We start from the raw sequence: 22,342 nt of genomic DNA on the forward strand, positions 1-22,342 counted from the left end.
GTGAAGCGGCCAGCGGTTGAAAAGTCCCGTGAGCGGCGTGCAAAAGTCCCGTGAGTGAAGCCGCAGATTGAAATCCGGTGAGTGAAGTCGTGAAACCCTAGTGAGCTTAGGTGAAAGTCCTAGTGAGTGAAGCCGGCAGGAAAACAGATGGATCGAGGGTGATCGGACATCCGGTGATGGGGAGTCCAAGTAGGTCATGGGAGTGACCGGATACTTGGCACGGAGAGAAAAGTCTAAGTGGGTCAAAGGATTGACCGGACACTCAACGGAGAGTCCTAGCAGTCAAGGAGGACGGATGCTAGCGAATGTATCAACAGTCAAGATTGATCGGATGTTGGTTTGGACTTGGTTTGGCGAAAACCATGAGTGGATCGATCCGGTGATCGATCCGATATGCTGAATATTCTCGACGGTCCCGTGACCATCGAACACATCATGAGTATATCGGATAACCGATCGGTCCGGTGACCGATCGGGCGTCATAGTCGCAGCAGGAGGCGAAGAAGCTCCGATCGGTCCGGGGACCGATCGGGAGGTTCCTGATCGGTCCCCTGACCGATCAGAGATCGGTCGTGGACCGATCAAGAGGTTCCCCGATCGGTCCACGGATCGATCAGACTAGCCGTTGCGACGCAACGGCCAGATTTCTTCTGTGCTTCTTCTCCGCAGGTATAAAAGGAGGCTGAGAGCTTCTACATTTCTTCTTCTTCTTCCTCGATCCGTCGTCGAAGTAGATTGGATAATGTCATTTTTGAATCTCTTCGTGCAGGCGATCTTCTATCTGCAATGGTGGTGCTGGCGCTGTGTCGACCTTCTATCGGATCGCAGAAGAAGGCAAGCGAGTGTTGCATTCATATTGTTGTTTGTATTTGCTTCTTGCTTTCCTTGTACTCCTTTCTTGTTGTTACAAGTATTGTGGCGAGGTTTCTCCACCCACAAGGAGCATTTATTAGCCGGTTCTCCGGGGACTCATCCACCGACGGATTGATAGGCTTCGTCCACCTTACGGACACGCCGAGGAGTAGGAGTTTATCTTCGAACCTCGTTACATCGGTTTGTTTGAGGTTTGTCTTCTTTCCCTTTCGTTTCTGTGTTTATTTTCCGCTGCGCTAACACGTTTTGTAGAAAGAAACGACGATTTGGGGTCGGCTATTCACACCCCCCTCTCTAGCCTCCGTACGAAGGATCCTAACACTCGTGACTCCTTCGGCTAGACTTGAAGGAGAGACTCATGATATGGTCAATAAGGGTCAGCCCCTAGGAAAAGGGTCAATAAGCATGTATAGGTGGCGGTCAAACCCCACCGTAGGCCAGAAAGATGAACTGATGGCCTATAAGTCCCACATCCTTGGTCGGCCTTGCCGATCGGACAGTACCACCCCCCAACTTAGGTTGAACTCGGGACCCACCTCTCTCAAGTCCAATTGGCCTTGTCGATTGGATATATTCCTCGTGGGCCACGTCGAGTTGGCTTGATTTTATTGCCCCTGTCCCCACTCCCTTGGTCGGCCCGGTCGATCGGAGGCGATCAACCTTGCCGATCGAATAGATTCCTAGTGGGCTACGTTCCTCGAGTTGGCTTGATTTTCTTGCCCTTGTCCTCACTCCTCCGGTTGGCCCGGCTGATCGGAGGGGGTTCTAGAAGAGTCAATGATGGTTTACTAGGCCGTTGTAACCTTTGATATTGTTACGGCCCAATTAGGCCATATATGTAGTTGGGCTTTATAAAAGGTCTACCTAACTAGCAGCCCAAGAGGCCACATGACCCAAAAGCCCAGTTAGACCCATTACAACACATGGACTTGTTAGAGGATCATACCTTTATATAGATACTTCCACCACCTACATGCTGATCTGATTGATGAAGGTAGTATAAGCATAGTGATGTGACAGATTGACTAATTACAAGGTAACATCTCATCAATACAGAGATTGTGAGGGTCATTATAAAAGGGGTGTCTCTCTCCATTGACGAGGTACGCATACCTACTTATTTATGCATCTTCTTCTTCTTCTTCTGTTTACCGTTCGCTTTTGTGCCACCGTCAGTTTTTTACTTGACCGTCAAAGTAGCTACGCCAGGGACAACCCTAACCTGCTTAATGATGGCTTACTTCTTTTCTCAGGGGTCTTAGAGTTGATAAATTTACGCGCTATGTCACTAGCGCTCCATCTCTCATTACTTCTGGACAGGATCAGATGTACATCTTCATAAGGGCATCTCCAATGTAAAGTTTGTGAGAGCTTAGTAGAATCAAAAAAGATGAATAAAAAAGTTTATACCATTGTAGAGGTGAAGTTTGAGGTTTATAGTTTAAGAACAGTAGTGAAAACTCAAACCTGTTCTTTTGTCTTGAACTTGGTATAACATGTATGAATTTATGCAACTATATGTTATAAATTAGACCACAAAAAAGCTCACTTAGAGTTCTAACCATTAGAGATATTTTAATAAAATTTTATAATATTGATGTGACATATTAGAAGTATAAAAAAAAGTTCATTTAAAACTCTAACTATTGGAATGCACTAATAGATGTTTAACGAAATCCAACCTCAAATTCAGAAATAAATTTAGCCACCATACTACATCTTTCTTATCATTTATATTATTTGCTTGATTTCCCGTGCCACATAAAAATCTGCTTAGTCAGCATGCAAAATCAACACCCTAATTTAACTTAATGAACTTTATCTGGGGATTTATCAAATGCTCCCATGTGTACGAGACAAGTCAAATGAGAGTCAACAAAGGGCCATGTCAATCCTGGATTCCACCAACTAAAGATACATCTATTATACCACAGTGCTCTGTTGCCCTCTAACCTAAAGTTCAAAACTCTAGTAGGTCAGCCCTACCTCCCCTAAAAGATAATTAACGAGCCATAAATGCATGGGAATGAGAAAAGTCAGAATAAAAGAGGATATTTCTATTAGGACCCTTGACGATCGACTAGAGGTGAGAGAGAGGGGGGATGAATAACCCTTGCACAAAAACAAAACAAAATTTTTTTTTCTCAGATTTACAGTTTTATAAATCTAACACTTGCATAAGTATAATAAAGAAACTAAAAGACAGAAATACCGAGAATTTACTTGGTTATAACCGGAGAGCTTGTTAATCCAAGGAAGTAAAACACATTAATTTCTCCTTCAAGTGGAGAAGTCTCTTTACAGCAATGACAACACAGAAAACTAAAACAAAAAGTGTCTACAAGTGTTGTTTCATTATTTTTTGTTGTACTTAGTTTATGGGAGCAGGGCTGTTTATATAGCCCTACTCAGGTCACCTGGAAGCATTCTAGGCGCCTGGAATGAGATAGAAATTTATCCCCAATGCAACGGTCAAAAGTCACGTTGATCTAGATAAAAATCAGGTTCCGGGTGCCCGAAATAGTTCCAGGCGCCTCGGACTGGTTCTGGTGCCCCGGATTGGTTCGGGCGCCCCAAGCATCAGAAATCAACCTTTTGCTGACTTGTGGTCCGTGCCTCCTTCGTCAGTTCTGTCCGTCTCGGTCCGGGTCTTTCGCTCTGACTTCGCTCGCTTGAGTGATTTCGACTATCCAGAATAAGGCTCACCCGAACCCAACTTCTTGGCCTTCTCGAACAAACTTCTGCTCCAGCTTCTCATCCCTCGGAATCACTGGTTGCTTTCTTCTCATTCGCCAGCGTACTCTTCCATAGTTTTTCGTCCCTCGGATAGCTGCGTCTTTTACTCCTTGAGCAATCTTCCGCTCCGGCTTCTCGTCCATCGGAAACATCGCACACTCCCTTCTCGTCCACCGTTGTACTCTTCCATAGCACCTCGTCCCACAGACGCACAGAGTCCGTCGGCTCTCTCTTGTGTCGTCCTTCTCGCTAGCTGCATCTTTCACTCGACTTCTTGTGCTCCTAAGTTCCGACACACTTAGACATAGGGTTAAACACAACAGGACCTAACTTAACTTGTTTGATCACATCAAAACTACCTTGGGATATCAACAATATCTCCCTTTTTATGTGAGCAACCCAAGTTAAGTTAGGGTAAACCAACATAAAGTAAAAGTAATAAATTTTGCAATAAAGTGTAAAAATTAAAAAAGCTTAAACTACCTCCCCCTAGGCTTAATCTTTCCTTCTCCCCCTTTGATCATATAAAAAAGTGGGGTACTTCAAAAGTCTAAGGGCAACTTGTCAAGAATTTTAAGTCGTTTAACAAACAAAATTCTGAATTTATAAGGTTAAAATGACTTAAAAAATTTGGTGAATCTTAAACACAAATCTAAGAGAAAAAAAATCGAAATTGAAAGTCTTAAAATCATTTTGGAAATCTTGAAATATTTTCTTAAAAATGTATAGAGTATTTGCATTTTGACAAAAGAAACTATATTTTCAAGATTTGTAATTTAAAAATTCTTAAAAAAATTGTATTTTGATAAATAACTCAAAACCTTTTCAGAAAATTTTCTTAGTAGGGATAACTCTTGAAAATTTTGAATAACAAAATTCAAATATTGAGATTTTTCTATAGATAAATATTGAATTCCTCTTTATTAAAAAAAATGAGATTAAATTAATTTCGAATAATAATTAAACTAAAAAGGAATTTTGTAGTTTTTTTAAAAAAAATCAATTGCAAAAAATACAAGCATGATCTTGGAATCCGAAATAGATTCCTTTCTACCTGATTAACAAGAAAATTTTTAGGTTTTTAAAAATTTTATAATTTGTCCATTATGATATTTAAATTTCCATTTTAGTATATAATAATTTCTAAAATTCGAAGCAGAGAATTTTGAACATACAAAATTTTTTAAAGTTTGTGTATCTTCCTTTATCATTTTATTTTTTATTTTTAGTTTGTTGAAACCCTCTAATCGACAAGTTGTTGCTAGAGTTCCTTTTAACTCATTATTATCTATTGATAATTTTTTATTTTCTATTTCTGATTTACAAGAATCTTTCGACAACATTTTTATCAAATTAAACAATTGGTCAGGAGGTAGAGATCGTACCGACGTACCGACTTACCTTGTCGACTTTTGATGCTCTTCTTATAAAGTTGTTTTCCTCCAACGTTGCTCCCCCTTCATTGATGCTCTCAATGCTCATTTCGGAAGAACTTTCATTATCTTCAGGTAGGTACTCGACTATGAGAGCAGTTTCGGCAATTTCCTCATTTTCAGCTTCTGATAACGAATCGGAGTTTATCGAGGAGTTGGATTCGACTACGTTTGGTTCTTCATAGAGCTTTAAGAACTTTTCCCAAAGTTCTTTTGCATTCTCGTAATTGCCGATTCTATCTACATCTTGGGTAGGAAGAACGCTCAGAAAGTGGAACTCAGCCTTACCGTTGGTCATAAAGTCGTTGCGTTGCTTTTTAGTCCATCGATGCTTCTCAATTTCTTTTCCTTCTTTACTTTTGGGCATATCAAAACCATACTTAATTGTTAGTGAAATATTAAAATCTGTTTTAAAATATACCTCTATCCAACGTTTCCAAAAAGCGAACTCCCCCTCAAATACTGGTGGGTGGATGCTCGGTCTGATCATCTCGTGTGCTTCGTTCGGCCGTTAGTCCTCGTAAGTGTTCTGACTCTGATACCACTTGTTAGGACCCTTGGCGGCTAGCTAGAGGGGGGGGTGAATAGCCCTTGCACAAAACAAAATAAAAAGGCCTTTCTCGGATTTACAGCTTTATAAATCTAACACTTGCATAAGTATAATAAAGAAACTAAAAGACAGAGACATAGAGAATTTACTTGGTTACAACCGGGGAGGTTGTTAATCCAAGGAAGTAAAGCGCACTAATTTATCCTTCAGGCGGAGAAACCTCTTTACAGCAATGACATCACAGAAATAGAAAGCTAAAACAGAAAGTGTCTACAAGTGTTTTTCTACTATTTTTCGTTGTACTTAGCTTCTAGGAGCAGGGCTGCTTATATAGCCCTTCTCGGGGCTCTTGGAAGCGTTCCAAGCGCCTGGAATGAGATAGAAATCTATCCTCGACGCAACGGTCAAAAGTCACGTCGATCTGGATAAAAGTCGAGTTTTAGGCGCCCGGAATGGTTTTGAGCCCCCTGAATTGGTCTGGGCGCCCCGACCTGCTCCGAGCGCCCCGGACTGGTCCGAGCGCCCGAGCAGGGCTGTTTATATAGCCCTGCTTGGGGCACCTGGAAGCGTTCCAGGCGCCTGGAATGGGATAGAAATCTATCCCCGATGCAACAGTCAAAAGTTACATCGATCTGGATAAAGGTTGGGTTCCAGATGTCTGGAATGGTTCCGGGCGCCCCGGACTCGTCCGGGCGCCTCGACCTGGTCCGGGCGCCTCGGGCATCAAAAGTCAGCCTTTTGCTGACTTTTGGTCCGGGCCTCCTTCTTCGGTTCCGCTCGTCTCAGTTCGGGTCTTCCGCTCCGGTTCCGCTCGCTTAGGTGATTTCAGCCAGCCGAAATAGGGCTCTCTCGAACCCAATTTTCGGCCTTCTCGAGCAAACTTCCGCTTCGGTTTCTCGTCCCTCGGAATCGCTGTTTGCTTCCTTCTCGTCCGTCAGCGTACTCTTCCACAACTTTTCGTCCCTCGGACAACTACGTCTTTTGCTCCTTGAGCAATCTTCCGCTCCAGCTTCTCGTCCCTCGGAAATACCACATGCTCCCTTCTCGTCCGCCAATGTACTCTTCTGCAGCACCTCGTCCCTCAGACGCATCGAGCCCGTCAGCTCTCTCCCGTGTCGTCCTTCTTGCTGGCTGCATCTTTCGCTCGAATTCCTGTGCTCCTAAGTTCCTGCACATTTAGACACAGGGTTAAACATAATAGTACTTAACTTAACTTGTTTGATCACATCAAAACTACCTTGGGGTACCAACAATTTCATCTTTAATTAATAAAATTAATACAAACATCATTAATATGAAGTAATCAAATAAAATACCTCATATTTTGTTTATAATTAATATCTCATCTTCAAACATGGGAAGAGGAAGAGCCATCTACAGTAGTATAAAAAGGTATCTCCAGCACAAAAGCAATGGGAGGTTCATCTTCATCTCTAAACTCTCTATTATTCTTAATTCTTCTTCTTACTACTACTTCTGACTTAAGTGTTGGAGTGTAAACGCCAGGAATATCCTAGTGCCTTTGTTTGTAGATATTCCTGACGGCGGCAATTTCTTATCTTCTTGGCAACAATGGTCAAAGCATGCGCCAGCTCACCGGCGAGTCATCTAGGAGAATCTTGGTGCAGGATCAAATTAGCATTTTATGTGGAAATCTATTTACCTGAACTGAGAACTTATGGAAGACACCGGACGCACTATTACTCTAACGCAAGCAGAATTGGCCAAGATGGTAGCAGATACTATAAAAGAAGTCTTAGTACATCACCAAGCAAACCTGGCGCATCAATCACAGGCAACAGTGCCAAGGGAGCAAGTGAACCCTTCTCCACTCATACCTCCCGTCCTATATCGAGGCTGATGGGGGGTTCGAGACTACATCCGACCTGGCAGCAAAGGGGTGCTTGATTAGTAGAATCATCTACTAAGAATACTCCTTTACATGATGTTGCTCAGCCACCGACACCGATGAGAGGCTGATCGAGGAACTCAATCATTTCTCCTTTTAGTTTTCACATCTTAGAAGACCCCCTACCGCATCATTATCAATCGCCTACCACCGTGGAATACAATGGTTCCACTGATCCTGAGGACCACATTTTCAAGTTTGAGAATATATCACTACTACATCAATACTTGGATTAAAGTGTAGAGTATTCTTAACCACACTATCGACCCGCACAAAGATGGTTCTCCCGTCTGTCATCAAACTCTATTCATTCGTTTGAGGAATTCAAGACTATATTCCTACATCATTTTGCTAGCAATAGGAGGTATCACAAAACCTCAATAAATCTATTTGCCTTGAAACAAAAACCGAAGACATGCTGAAGGGATTATATTTAAAGATTTAATACAACAACACAAGATGTTCCTTCAGCCACCTCTGAAATACTGAATCTAGGTCATGGTGGGAGACTTTTTCAGATCTCTCGTAAGAAAGCCTCCAGCCAATTTTGATGATTTACTTGGTCATTTGGTCAAGTATGTGAATGTGGAGGAAGTTCAGTTGGCTCGAAGGAAAGATCTTGGAATGTTAGATCAACTGTTGGTTCTGGTGGACCGGCAAAAGGGGGGTGAATTGTCTGTTTAAAAACAGAAAATAATCTTTCCTGACTTTCAACTCAGATTAGTAGCAATAGTATCATTATAATAAGTAAATTAAACAACTATAAAAATGAAAGAAGAGGTAAGGAATTTTACTTGGTTACAACCTATGTGGTTGTTAATCTAAGACAAATGAAAAGTATTAAAAAGTCTCCTTCGATGAAGGCGGAGAAGCCTCTTACACTTGTTGAACGTTCAGATAGTTGTTAGGAAATGAATACAAGAGTTTATTTCTATTTCTTAGCTCCATGGGTTTTTTTATAGCCCCTGAAAAATTCTATTCGGGGTTAGAAAGCGTCTCCAACAAGCTGGAAGGCGCCTCCAGCGAGGCAGGCGAGGATAAAACTTTATCCTCACTAACGACCAATTTTTGCCCAATCTAAGGCGTCTTCAAGTGATTGAAGGCGCCTTCAATATTTTGAAGGTGTCTTCCACTAGAAAGGCGCGAGGGCACCTCCAGTAGCGTCGGAGGAGCCTCCAGCAACTCCATTTTGCTCTTCCGTTGTTTCGTTCACTTGGGTGATTTCGGCCAACCAGAATATGGCTCACCCGAACTCATTTTCTGATCTTCTCCTCGAGCAGCCTTCCTCCTCGACTTCTCATCCCTCGGGCCACCGTGCCCGTCCTCATCTGCCGATGTACTCTTTCGCAGTATTTCGTCCCTCGGATGCACCAAGTCCGTCGGCTCCCTTCCCGTGCCATCCTTCTTGCTAGCCGCATCTTCCGCTCGACTTCTTGTGTTCTTAAATTTCTGCACACTTAGGCACAAGGATCAAATATATATGACCTAACTTAAGTTGGTTGACCACATCAAAACTATCACGGGTATTAACATCAACAAGAGAGGGAAAACACCTTCTCTCCCATTGAAGCTGGCATAGTTGTCCTCCAAGTGAGGGCTCTTAGCCTCCCGAACAAAAGCTAACAAAGACATCCTCTTCAACCTTCCCGAGCGGAAGCTAACAAAGACATCCTCCAAGAGAGAATTCAACCTTCCCGAGCGGAAGCTAACAAAGACATCCTCCAAGAGAGGGTTTAACTTTCCCGAGCATAAGCTAACAAAAATATCCTCCAAAATGAGGGTTAAACCTTTCCGAGCAGAAACTAACATAGTTATCCTTTGAGTGAGGGCTCTCAACCTCCCAAGCGGGAGCTTCCGAAGGATTGCCCTCCGAATTTTCTCGTCTTTTCCATGATCGATACTTAATGGCTCCCAAATCAGGAAGATGACTGCTCAGTCCAGAGTCCCTTACGACAACTCGATCGGACTCTCAATCAAAAATCTCCAGTGAAAATCTCCAATACTCAATCAGATTCTCCATCGAAAATTACATTTTGCATTTCAAATGGCAAATTCCGCTTAGGCCAGTGCATGCATTATCAAGACTCAAATTAATTCCGCTCGGCCAAATAGATGCATGCAAGTCATGCAAAATCAAGACTAATTGAATCCGATTGGCACCTTGCTCACTCGGCAACGATTACAATGACCATCAAAAATCATGATCTCACACGTTCTATTTCATAGGACGAAATTTTATCGAATTCAATTTGACAAAGACATACAGATGCATGCAAACAATAAAAATAGATCGGCAGATGCAAATGAATGCCACAAATTAAATCCGATCAGCCTTTCATTTCCAAAAATTCTTATTTACATGCAATCAGTTCACAGGCATGCAAAACTCCAATTAAAGCCGCGCAGCTTTGAGCAACTATGATCAATTCAGATCAGCTTCGGATGCAAAATTCCTTTTTACATGCAGCATCTCTATTTGACTGTAGGCTTCGTATGTCACATCTCTATTTAACCGATCGGGTTCACAAACTTATTTGCATACGAAAACTTTGCATGCAACCCGCTCGACTTCAACCAACTTGTTTGCATGCAAAAAACCTAACTCGGCTTCAAACACTTCTAATTGCATGCAACTGCTCAGGTTCAAAAAACTCATTTGCATGCAAGCCGCTCGGCATCAAAAAAAATTGCAAGCATGCCGATTAGCTCCAAAAACTTAAATCAAGATGATCTGCTTCACTTGCCATATTCCTATTTGGGTGGGTAAAATTCGATCCAATACACATGGATAAATCTCAATTAAATAGCTGATCGATAATCTCCATTTGACCATTCGATCGGTAATACACACCTCTGAATCATCCAAATTTAATTAGTACATTCAAATCTCCGGTCAACGGCTCCCTCCTACACTCGAATCGGCAGCGTCACAACAGCTCTAACAGATAGTTAAAATTCTCTTCATTTCTATGCACACTCCCACCTCTTCCGACTAAACTTAAAAGGAAAAACTTGTGATATGAAAATTTATCAAAGGCTCCCATGTGTACAAGATAAGTCAAGTGAGAGTCAACAAAGGGTCATGTCAATCCTGACTTCCGCCAACCCAAGATACATTTATTATACCCCGTGTCCTAACGCCCTCTAGCCCAAAGCCCAAAACTATAGGTCAGCCCTACCTCCCCTAAAAGATAATTAATATGCCATAAATGCATGGGAATGAGAAAAGCCAGAATAAAAGAGGATATTTCATCCTTAATTAATAAAATTAATACATACATCATTAATGTGAAGAAGTAATCAAATGAAATACTTCATATTTTGTCTGTAATTAATATGTCATCATCAAAAGAGGAAGAGCCATCTACAACAGTATGAAAAGGTATCTCCATCACGAAAGCAGAGGGAGGTTCATCTCCATTCCTAAACTCTCTATTTTTCTTAATTCCTCTTCTTACTCCTGCTTTTGATTTGAGTGTTTACACTAGTGTCAGAGTGTAAACGCCGGGCACATCCCGGCGCGTTTGTTTGCAGATATTCTCGGCGGCGGGTGATCCCTTATCTTCTTGGTACCAGTGGTCAAAGCATAAGCCAGCTCGGCGAGTCATCCAGGAGAATCTCGGTGCAGGATCAGAACTCAATTGGAACATTTTGTGCCTTAATGAAAAGGGTTTAAATTGGCTCATTAAATAAATTCAATCGGGAAGCTGATAGAAAAATATTGGCATACCAAACCAGTGAAGCAACCTAATGATTGAAGCAATATAGACTTTACAGTTGGGACTACATAGTTGAAAGCTCAGGTTATTTTGTTATCATTAATTTAGAAAATCTGTCTTAGAAAATCTACAGTTTGGGGTAGATTTAGCAATTAATCCTTAAGGGTGTATTTGATTCAAGTTATCATGTATATATTTGATTACCAGGTAATCACATAACCAAGATTATGGGAAATAAACATAACCAAATTTTGTTTGGTTCAACGTAGGTAATGTAACAAAAACTTATTTGTTTGAAGATTTTAATGAATAACCTAATTTAATATTTTACTGTATTACTCTCAGTTACAAAATCAACCATACATAATAATAATAATAATAATAATAATAATAATAATAATATTATTATTATTATTATTATTATACGTTTTTTAACTTTTCTTTTTGCACATTTTTCGTTATTTTTGTGTTTTTAAATTTTTTTTTTTACGTTTTTTTTTCCATTTTTTTAGTTTTAAAAAAAAAAATTTAAGTTTTTTTATTATTATTTTATTATTTTATTTTTTTGCGTTTTTATTTTTTACGTTTTTTATTTTTTAAAGTTTTTTTACATTTTTTTTTATTTTCTTTAATTTTTACGTTTTTTTGTTATTTTTTAAAAACATTTTTTCTATTTTTTAATTTTTTTTACATTTTTTCTATTTTTCTATTTTTATTTTTACATTTTTTATTATCTTTTATTATTTTTTTACGTTTTTTCTATTTTTATGTTTTTTTTTGCATTTTTAATTATTTTTTTATATTTTTCCTTTTTTTATTTTTTTTTTACGTTTTTTAAATTTTTATATATATATATATATATTTTTTAAGGTTCTTTTATTTTATTTTTTATATTTTTTGTTTTTTTCCTTTACGTTTTTTCTTTTTTATCATATTTTTCTTTTATCCGAAGATATTTTGGATAAAAAAAATTTGTTAACCCCAGCATAAAAAACAACCTTAATTTTTCGAGATTTTCTGATTCAGGATTGTATGCCCCTTTTGCTGACGTGTCGGGAATGGAACATTACTCGAGAATCATCGATTATCTAAATCAAACAAGGTTTTCGTTGATAACCTTGGATGAATAACCGATATTATCAAAGATAATTCTCAACCAAACGCACTATAAGGGTAAATAAAGAAAACATAGATGAAGTAACTATGTTAGCGATAAACTAGAGTATATCGTTCAGAAATTGCTAATTGAAACGGACATTATTTTCTTATATGGTGAAGATTTTATGCTTCATTAAGCAAATTGTGTTCTCTTATTACAAAATGCTATTAAAGGGTAAATGTACCTTGGTATCTTGCCGACTCTTTATTGGAAAAATCCCTCTAATAGGCAGCTCTAGAGTAACCTGTCAAATCGCCAAAAGAAATACTCAGATTGATTTGAGAACTAGGAAATATCAATTATAATAATAATAATATTATTATTATTATTATTATTTTTTAAAAAAGAAATCAATTATATTTCAGGTCCACCAATATCGCAAGCAAGTGTAGGCCGCACAGGAAGTTACAATTGTCAAAGCTATAGTCCTATCTGGAGTAAGATCCAAGTCTGCATTTGTTAAGGGAAACAATAGGCTTATCAGATTGAAGAAACTACAAAGATTTTACCTCCTTAAATACTTCACTGTATGATATATCCACAAAACCCTGCATCCATTCATTGCTAGTATCAAGTCCGAGCATAACTTCCAACCATTTTAAAGCTGGAAACAAATTGTGAAATACAAACATAGCAATAAGAAACAGGTTGTCAGGATACCAATTTTCTGAACAAATTCAGCGATGCTGTATTTGATTCACCAATTTTTGCACAGAAAGTATGAATTCCATATTCCTCCCCGGAAAAAGCCATCATCATCAGGATAGATTCTTTAGCAAGTCCCTTTTGACGGCTTCAATGAAGAAAAAGAAAAGAATTTGTGACAGAGAAAAATTGCATGCAGCTAAAACAGTTGAATTCGAATAGACATTAAACACTCATGTCAGTGAATATTGAATATATTAGAATTACATTCAATTTGGCACTTAAACTATTGGTTGGTTGACTCATCCAAATTTGTTCAAATAGGTTGATCTCTATGAAAAAGAATTAGATAACTTGATTAAAAAGGCAAGAAACTAACTAGAAAAGGCATTATATAAAAGATTAACATAGAATTAATTTGTTCACCAGTTAACAAACCAAATAACCAACTAGTAAAGTCATATGAAACGGTAATCCAGAGGCAAAAAATATAAATGAAGAATTAGAAATCAATGTGAAAGTGCGATTACGTAAGAGTGAATCACATTTAGGCTCAAACTTATTTAATCTAGACTAATAGGAATTGTGCGTTCCTTCCACTAAAAATAAAAAGGTTCATTCACAGTGGAAACTATCTATTGGTTGTGATTTGTTATTTGACCATAATAAGAAAGAAATGAAATAACTGAATTAATATGTGCGAGATTTGTCATATTTAGAAACACACATAAAATATAAATTAACTACCTTTTGGGTTCAGCAATCATGATTTCTATTTCTGCCTTTTGCAAGTCATCCGGATTGTTCATGTATATATTTACATCGCCAACCATAGCTGAAGAAATGAATTAGTTAATTAGCCAAATTAAAAAGGAACTAAAGAAAACTTATACACAAGGAAATATGCAATCTACAGGGTAGTCGGAAGAACAACTTAACAAGATAGAATTGTAGTCGCTTTTTATTTATATATAAAAACATTATGAGTCTATAATCACTTTCTTATAACCAGAGGAGCTACTTAGATAAGGAAAATGTATAAGTTGTTTTTCCAGTTCAAGAGATGGAGTCATGAAGTAAAACAAGTGCATTTACAAGCTTCATAATGTTCCAAACCACGTTTGCTGGAGTATAGGAAAAATCTAGGAATTCAAAGGTTGATGGCCTTTGAAATGCATGCATTGCAATGAAGAAAGATATCCATATGAAGCATGGACTTAGAATCATAATTGCCAAAGTTGTACGATTCATAATCCATATCATATTATACAATATAATTTGCAATATTCTAAATGGCGGTCGAGACGGCCGCCTAGGCGGAAGGCGGGCATCGACCGCACGCCTTAGGCTGAGGCGGTGCTTTAGGCGGTAACTCACCTTCTTCCGCCACAGCCGCACCTGGAGTCGTCATTGCTGCCGTTTCGCCACCACGACACGTTCAGATGCATGACTTAAGCACGACGATGAGTTCGGATGTGTCGTGCAAGCCCGGACGCGGCGTCTAGGTCTTGTGATGCGTCTGGTCGCGTCCTGCAAGCCCGGACGCGTTGCCCGAGCTCGACGACGGGCCCAGAGGAATCACTTCGGCCCTGCGATAGGCCTCGACACGTTGCTCAGGCCAGTGATGCATCCAAACTCGTCGCACGGTCCCGGAGATGTGTCAAACTTATCGCCCGACTGAAACAGAGTACCCGGGTAACTTGTAGGTTAGGGTTTAATTAAATTACTTTATGTTAATAATTATATAGTATATATATATAGATTAAATAGTTAATTTTTAATTAATATATTTGATTAAAAGTAAATATTATAAAGAATAATGATTATTTATAATATTATGTATAAAATACTAAAAAATATTCAACCGCCTAGATGGCTGAGACAGTAGACGATCACTGACTGCCCCGCCACCACCTGCCGTCATTTACAACACTGATAATTCGCATATAAAACGATACAATTTTTACATACAAATAAAAAAAAAAAAAGATTTGTAAGACAACTCGGTTTGATTCAATACAATTTTATATAAATCTTATTTTATTCTATATGATTCTAAAACTAAAAAGAACAACCAATAAAAATTACACTTAAGAAGATAAAAACAAATAAAACTCATTAAAAAGATAAACTAAATGCAATATACTATAAATAAATGTCAAGTCACTCATAACATCATGTTCTTTTTTAACACATTTATTCTATTATGGTATCCAATGAAATGTTATATTGTTTTACATACTATTAGACACTAAAATTATTACGAATAAAGTATACATATATAAACCTTACAATTCATGGTTTGATATAATTTACAATTCGATAATGATTCACCATACAAACCTCGATTTATAATTCTATTACTCTGAAGGTGGTTAGTTGCAGCTCAGGACATTGCATATGTGTTGTGGGTTAAGAACATGTCATACAATATCATGATGCAAACGAGTTGTCCGACTAAAGATTACACGTGCTTTATAGTGAACACATGGTTTCATATTAATTTTTAACCTTCAACTAAATCACCTTTAATTTGGGTTCATGCTTGGAAGGTCGATAATAGAAATATACATCTTCTTAGATAATTAATTGAAAAATATCGGGAGTAAAAAACCAAATCTACACATGGTGTTCATTAACTTAGAAAAAAATATAATAGAGTCCCCAAAAAAATTATATAGAGAATTTTAAAAACGAGAGGTGTTAGCATGACATATATTGAACTAATTAAGGATATATACGAGGATGTAATGACTAGAGTAACGACTTCAGGCAGAATAACTAAAGCATTTCCAATAAAGATAGGGTTAAGTCTTTATCTGTTTATACTAATAATGGGCGAACTTAGGGGTGTCAAAAATGAACTCGACCCGACGACCCAACCTAAGTCAACCCGAAAAAAATCAGGTTCAAGTTGGCCATTTTTGGGTTCGGGTCGGGTTCGGGTTGGAGGGTTAAAAATTTTCGGGTTGGGTCCGGTCGGGTTCGGGTTGACCCAGGTTGACCTAAATATAGGGTTCAGTGGGTTTTTTTTTTTTGGATTAAATCGAATTTTATTTTAAAAATTAAAATATTTTTATGTATATTAATATCATGTTTGTATGATAATGATGGAGTATTAAGATAACAATGAAGAATTATAGGGAAAATAGCCAAAAAAAAAAAAAAAAAAAAAGTTGTTTTGAATCGGATTTTCGGGTTATTCGGGTCGGGTTTGGGTTGGTCGGGTTCGGATTTAGGGATTTTGGGTTAAACTCAGGTTCGGGTCAGGTTCGAGTTGGGTTAAAAAAAAAACAACCCGACCCAACTCGATCTGACCCACCTGAATTAACACTCTTAGGCAAACTCACTGTATACATTCAAGATGCAATACCGCGGTGCATGTTGTTTGCAGATGATATTGTATTGGTAGATGAAACACATGAAGGAGTAAATGCTAAAATAAAATTTTGACGGGAAACACTAGAATGGAAATGTTTTAGGCTTGGTAAAAAAAGACAGAATATATGGAATTTAAGTTTAGCAATATTAGACATAATGAGACAATTATTAATATAGGAAATGACAAGTTGCCAGGAACCGAGAGCTTTAGAAATTTAGGATCATTTTTGTAAAATGATAAAGAGATTGAGAGAGACGTCTTACATAGAATACAAGCGGGATGGTTAAAATGGAGAACATCGGGTGTTTTATGTGATCGTAAATTACCTCTAAAACTAAAATTCTACAAAATCACAGTTAGACCTACTATGTTATATGCAACAAAATGTTGGGTTATAACTCGGGCACATGAGCAGAAGATGAGAGTTGCAGAGATAAAGATATTAAGGTGGATGTGTGGGCATATGAGAATTGATAGAATAACAAATGAGAGCATTAGAAAGAAAGTCGGAGTTGCATCTATTGAGAAAAAACTCCGAGAGACACGTTTAAGATAGTACAGGCATGTACTTAGACGACCAATAAATGCTCCAGTTAGGCGATGTGAAACTATGACAAACACGCATATCAAACGAGGAAAAGGAAGACCAAAAAAAAGACTTGGTTAGCAATAATAAAATAAGATAAAATTTATTTAAATATAGATGATGATATAGTAAGAAATAGAGTTCAATGGCGTAAAAGGATCCATATAGTCAACCCCACCTAGTGGGATAAGGCTTGGTTGTTGTGTTCAATTGAATCACCTAGACATAGATACTTTGTTGGCTTCGAGCCAATTTATATATGAAGGAATAGGGTTACATGGAAAGAATAAATACAAACGTGAAGAAGTTGAATGGTGATAAACTAACTCTAAAGAAGATGGATGGTCTACTTTGTGTAAAATTTATTGTAGATTTAAAATTTTGATAAATATAAGAAATGGTCAAGTAGCAGCCATAGATGAGACAATTGATAGCATATTACATCAAACTAGTATAGACAAGTGAAAATACGCTTAAATGAGCAACAAACTCAAATACATAATGCAACCATAAGATACAAAGAGAACAAAGATAAAACAGGTACAGGAAGTACCTTCGACATGGGGATTTCCAGGGACATAACCACCTTGAATCAACTGCTTATCTAGCACTATAAAAGTATGCTCTACAACAACAAAAACAAGATACCCTGATCATAAAGTCATAGCACAATGATTCTACGTGGAGGAAAGAAAGAAAGAGAAAGCTGGAAACTTGGAGGTGGAGGATTAGGGTGGATTACTCTGGGGATCATGGGTCCAGGAGGAGTGGACCTGGTACTCCTGGTCAAGAGTAAGTGGCTCAGAGGCAGTGGCGGTGAGGATGGCAGGATCCTGCATCCAGCCATGGTAGGTGGGTACATGCTCCCTCATGTAAGGCACCAGTATTACTTTCTCCCCTTCCAAGCTTCCCCCTGTTGATTCTCCTTTGCCTTGCACCTCCTCCTCCCTCTCAGTAGGAGGCATATCAGGCTGGTGATTGGGATTCGGAGAAGTGAAGGAAGGAATTGAGGTGGAAGTACAGAGCTCAATCACCATTTTGCCCATTGAAGACGCTAAATTGGATACTTCTGCGGCCAATTTAGGTTATCTCAAAATCAAGTCCAACTGTTTGAAAATATAAAAATGGTACATTTTAATCGGACCATGTGAACTTTGTCAGATAGGCAATGTGAATTTTAGAAAAAGGTTAATACCCTATAATTATTGTTATCTTCTCTAAAACATATCTCTTCCTAACTTTTTTTTAAAAAAAATCTATTTAGTAGATGGAGCATTAGTGTAGTTTCTGAATATATATAGATAGATATTGGTTTCTAATCACAAAATATCCCCATACCGCATTGGACATTAGATAACTCCCATTCAGGACAGGAAGATATATATCTTGATGGTCATAAAACTTACTAAATCTCAATTCTTATCCAAGTTCTTTTTATAGACTATATCAGCACAACAATGCTACAGATTTTATTTTCATGTTAATGCACTAATCAAATTTCAAGCATTCATGACTTTATTTTCATGTTATTACACAAGAACATCCAGTGAGCAGATTCAAGCTTGTAGATATTCTGATTTGAGTGATGATGCTTCCTTACCAGCATTAACGTCCGAGTGGGAGGAATCGTCGGGAGCCAGATTCGAAGAAGCGCCTTCCCCATCGATGGAGTGAGAGGATGCGGAAACGGCTCTCTCCTTCATGGACTTTATCATGCAGTCGCCGACCTCTTTTGAGTAGATCTGTAGGACCTCCACTTCGTCGTCCTTGGAAGCGACAAGTCCGCTGGCCGCGGCGGAGGCAGCGGCGAAGGCTTCCTCCTCGATGAGGAGAGCGGTGGAGGAGGCTTCCTCCAGGGGGAGGACTCCGTACCGCTTAGAGAGGATGGAAAGGGTGACGAGGGTATCAATCAGGTGCCGGATCACAGCATCTCGCTTCCGCTGCGATGGAGGCCAGACGTGAAGGGAAAGGGAGGAGACTCTACTGGCCGGAGAAGGAAACGGCGAAGCGGAGGCTACGCAGCCTTCCACAGCGGGAAGCTCGCCGCCGCCGGGCTTCGTTCCTGTATGGTCTTCCCCCATCTAATCGGACGAGAATGGGTCGGGGCTCGATTTGGATTAGGCCAGAACGGAAAGACAATTCGATCCAATTAAATGTAATAATAATAATTTAATTGCTAATTAAATTAAATCAAAAACGGTAAGAACCAATGTTTTGTAATTCACTAATCAGGGATGGAAAGATTTAGTGAGTAATGATATGACCGATGAGCTGTCTTGGGATATCTAATGGGGTCAAAGGGCTAAGTTGTTACAATAAAAAGACGCCTTTTTATTATAACGACTTGATCCCTCGGCCCCATTAGACGCCCCAAGGCGGTCCCATTGGATGTCCCAAGACGACCCCTCGGTCGTGTCGTTACTCACTAGATCTTCCCACTCTTGACCAGTGAATTTTTACCTTTTCTAGGATTTGAATTCTAAACTTCCAGAATAAGTACTAGAATTTATGAATTCTAGTAACCAAGTAAACGGTATATATGGTCAAACATGGGCTTGAACCTTAACCAACCTGGCAGGGTGCCGGCCTACAGTTCAAGCCCGGTTACAGGTCCAAGCCGGACTCGGCGAGGGTCAGCTCTAACTCTAAAGTCGACACTCCAAATTTAAGACCACTCAAACTATTTTTCTCAAAAAAAAAAATCAACTCAGGCAAAACCATGTTTCTCTTTTCCGAAACAAAGTCAAAGACAATTTATCAAGCAGAAGAATGTCAACTCAGCTTTCAGTTAACACTTTCTTGGCTGCATTCTAAGAGTCTTTGCCTTCTAGTTTATTTATCATAATAATTTCAGTAATTTATATATAAGTCCTAATCTTATAATTCATATAGAATCAACAGTTCGTAGTTCATATAAATATAAGAGTTTTCTTTTCTTTTTCTTTACATTAGCAAAGAGAGATCCTATAATTTTATACTCCAAGAATTTATTTCGAGTTAAGTATATCGAATGATTAGAAAGTTCACCAAATTCATGGAGTTTATGAACTAAAATATCTCCAACAGTTATAATTGCATTATTTATCATCCTCTCATCACGTTCATTTGTATCTGAAGTTTAGGACCACAATCTTGTTATATATATTTTTTTGTGACAATTAAGAATGTCTAGAACATCTTCCCACGTTCATTCTAACCTCTCTTTTTTCCCTTTAATTTTCTATCGAAAAAACTTTTCCCGCGTAAGGCATGGTTCATTGAGTGTATAAATTTAAAACACTGAATAGTACCACTTGGCCCCCTGTTCTCATTTCCACTGTTCTTTCTTAAAATAATTTTTAGAATATAAGTTACCGTATTGTAGTCAGAATCCTTGAATCTTCCAATCAATAGTTGACTATGATTCATTAGCTTCGACGGTTTTGCCCATGATCGACTACGATTAATGCCATCATAAAAAAAAATAATTGTTTTGTTAATCTTAATTAAAGTCAAATCTCGCTGGAAGGCACTAGATGATCAAACCATATAAATGCTCCATCTTTGCATGTTCCAAACCCAACCATTTCAGCTCTCTTCTCATTTCCAAAACTAATTTTTTTCATTATTCAGTTCTTCAAGCTCATGGAGCTTCAAACCTTGGCTCGTGAAGGAAACTGGAGCTCTTTCGATCCACCGATGTCTGATGGCAACTCCGAAGTGATGAAGATGCAAATGCATTGCCCTCATGACTTCGTTAATGAGCAAGATGAAGATCCGATCTTATCGATGTTCTGGTCGTTCGAAAACTACAACCCATTCTGTTGGCCTCAAGGCAACTCCACCCCCTGTAGCACTACAAATGCGAGTAGTTATCATTGTGCCCTTGGCAATAGCTATGGAGGAGGATACAGTGTGAGCGACCACAGCATGGTTTATGCAACCAGCATCGGCTCTGTTCCAATGGATTTCGGCGACCAAATTAACTCGGCATCATTTCCAGCTTTTGATTTCTCTGAAAAGCCACCATCACGCCTCTCTTCAGATCATGACTCCAGAGCCATTAAGAAAAGAGCAAGCACAAAGGAGGTTGAAATGATCGAGATGACCAAGAACAAGGCTCGAACTTTCGCATCTGTATAGTGCTTATTCAAACTTGCATATGTAAATATATCTGCCGGATATGGACATGTATAAATTAGGCTGACGACGAGCATTTATGAAATAGGTGCGTAAGAAGGCAAAGAAAGCACAAGGTAAGAAGGCTGAGAAGAGAGTCAGTATTCCCAACCATGAAGAGGGCAATGTCGACTTAAATGGACAGAGCTCCAGCTCCCACAGCTCCGAGGATGACTCCGGTAGTTCTAACTCGAAAAAATTGATCACTTTGAATCGTAAAGAGAAGCCAAGAGTAGGTCACGGTTCCTCTACTGATCCCCCAAGTCTTTATGCAAGAGTAAGTATGAATGATTTGGTTCAGAAACACTGCTATTTGTGTGTAGTTCCAATTCATGAATACTCCTTTCTACTGAATTGCAGAAGAGGAGAGAAAGAATCAACGAGAGACTCAGAATTTTGCAGAATTTGGTTCCAAATGGAACAAAAGTAAGAATTTTATCTAATGAAAGTTTTGGAATGTTAGTCTCCTTTAAGATGGAGATATCTAATGTCTGCAATTGACAATGTGACAGGTAGACATTAGCACAATGCTCGAAGAAGCTGCTCAATATGTAAAGTTCTTGCAACTGCAAATTAAGGTGAGAATACATGTTTTCTACTGGATAATTTTGAATTATTGAAAGAACCATTAGGACGAGTATTTGTAGTTATCAATTTTGTTCTTGAAACATTGTTCTGCAGCTTTTGAGCTCTGATGATATGTGGATGTATGCACCAATTGCTTACAATGGCATGAACCTTGGGTTTGATCTAAAGATCTGTCCGAGCGTGCAAGGTTGACATCGAATAAAATGAATGCCATGCCGGCATCTGATGCTCAGAGCTAAAGTATGGATGGTTTTGTATCACTGCATCATAAGAATCCATTAGTCTTTTAAAAATGATAAGCTTCTGGTCTATTGAAGTATGTAAACGAGATAAATGGAAAAGAATCTACTGACATATTCTCGGAATTTCATTATTCATATACATTTTTATGTCACTTTTCTTCATTGACCCTTCATGCCGGAGATTATATGTTCTTTCAAAACATCATCTCATAAAGTCACCTTACAATGTCAAATGAGATCTCTCTCACTGATGTTCCTGCCTGAGATCACCAGATGTCAGTGAGTTGTCCCTAATATTGATGAAGTCACCGATCATCAAGGAGAGAAAAGGGTCATCGAAGATGCTTGCCGATCTTGAGAAG

The 22,342-nt window shown here is 38.6% G+C and overlaps 2 protein-coding genes across 8 annotated transcripts in view; one reads left to right on the top strand and one right to left on the bottom strand.

Moving 5' to 3' along the window:
* The window catches only part of LOC121975142, a 54,766-nt gene extending 35,656 nt beyond the window's left edge, over positions 1 to 19,110 (bottom strand). For 2 of the 7 annotated variants that reach the window (XM_042526580.1, XM_042526599.1), the window contains exons 1-7: positions 18,593 to 19,110; positions 17,735 to 18,061; positions 17,546 to 17,617; positions 13,772 to 13,859; positions 13,081 to 13,172; positions 12,889 to 12,983; positions 12,564 to 12,623 (exon numbers count right to left, since the gene is read on the bottom strand). In XM_042526580.1, coding sequence (XP_042382514.1) covers positions 12,564 to 12,623; positions 12,889 to 12,983; positions 13,081 to 13,172; positions 13,772 to 13,859; positions 17,546 to 17,617; positions 17,735 to 18,061; positions 18,593 to 19,073 — 1,215 coding nt within the window. In that variant the 5' untranslated portion in view covers positions 19,074 to 19,110. Of the gene's footprint in view, positions 1 to 8,583; positions 11,159 to 12,563; positions 12,624 to 12,750; positions 12,830 to 12,888; positions 12,984 to 13,039; positions 13,173 to 13,771; positions 13,860 to 17,545; positions 17,618 to 17,734; positions 18,062 to 18,592 lie in introns of those variants that run through there. The other 5 variants (XM_042526590.1, XM_042526613.1, XM_042526606.1 and 2 more) reach the window with 4 other exon arrangements.
* Positions 19,111 to 20,616: 1,506 nt separating this feature from the next.
* On the top strand, positions 20,617 to 21,930 carry LOC122041263 (transcription factor RSL3-like). The gene is made up of 5 exons (XM_042600901.1): positions 20,617 to 21,108; positions 21,200 to 21,427; positions 21,511 to 21,576; positions 21,663 to 21,728; positions 21,832 to 21,930. The coding sequence occupies exons 1-5, from the start codon at positions 20,617 to 20,619 to the stop codon at positions 21,928 to 21,930; spliced, it is 951 nt and encodes a 316-aa protein (XP_042456835.1).
* Positions 21,931 to 22,342: the final 412 nt, after the last annotated feature.

Source organism: Zingiber officinale, chromosome 1B, assembly GCF_018446385.1.
Source record: "Zingiber officinale cultivar Zhangliang chromosome 1B, Zo_v1.1, whole genome shotgun sequence".
Taxonomy (NCBI): Eukaryota; Viridiplantae; Streptophyta; class Magnoliopsida; order Zingiberales; family Zingiberaceae; genus Zingiber; species Zingiber officinale.

What these genes read in the sequence shown, in the direction of transcription:
- LOC122041263 (XM_042600901.1), top strand. Translation starts at nt 20,617, where the DNA reads ATGGAGCTTCAAACCTTGGCTCGTGAAGGAAACTGGAGCTCTTTCGAT. An exon ending in AGGCTCGAACTTTCGCATCT is followed by an intron (nt 21,109 to 21,199) that starts GTATAGTGCTTA and finishes TTTATGAAATAG; the next exon opens with GTGCGTAAGAAGGCAAAGAA. An exon ending in TCTTGCAACTGCAAATTAAG is followed by an intron (nt 21,729 to 21,831) that starts GTGAGAATACAT and finishes ATTGTTCTGCAG; the next exon opens with CTTTTGAGCTCTGATGATAT.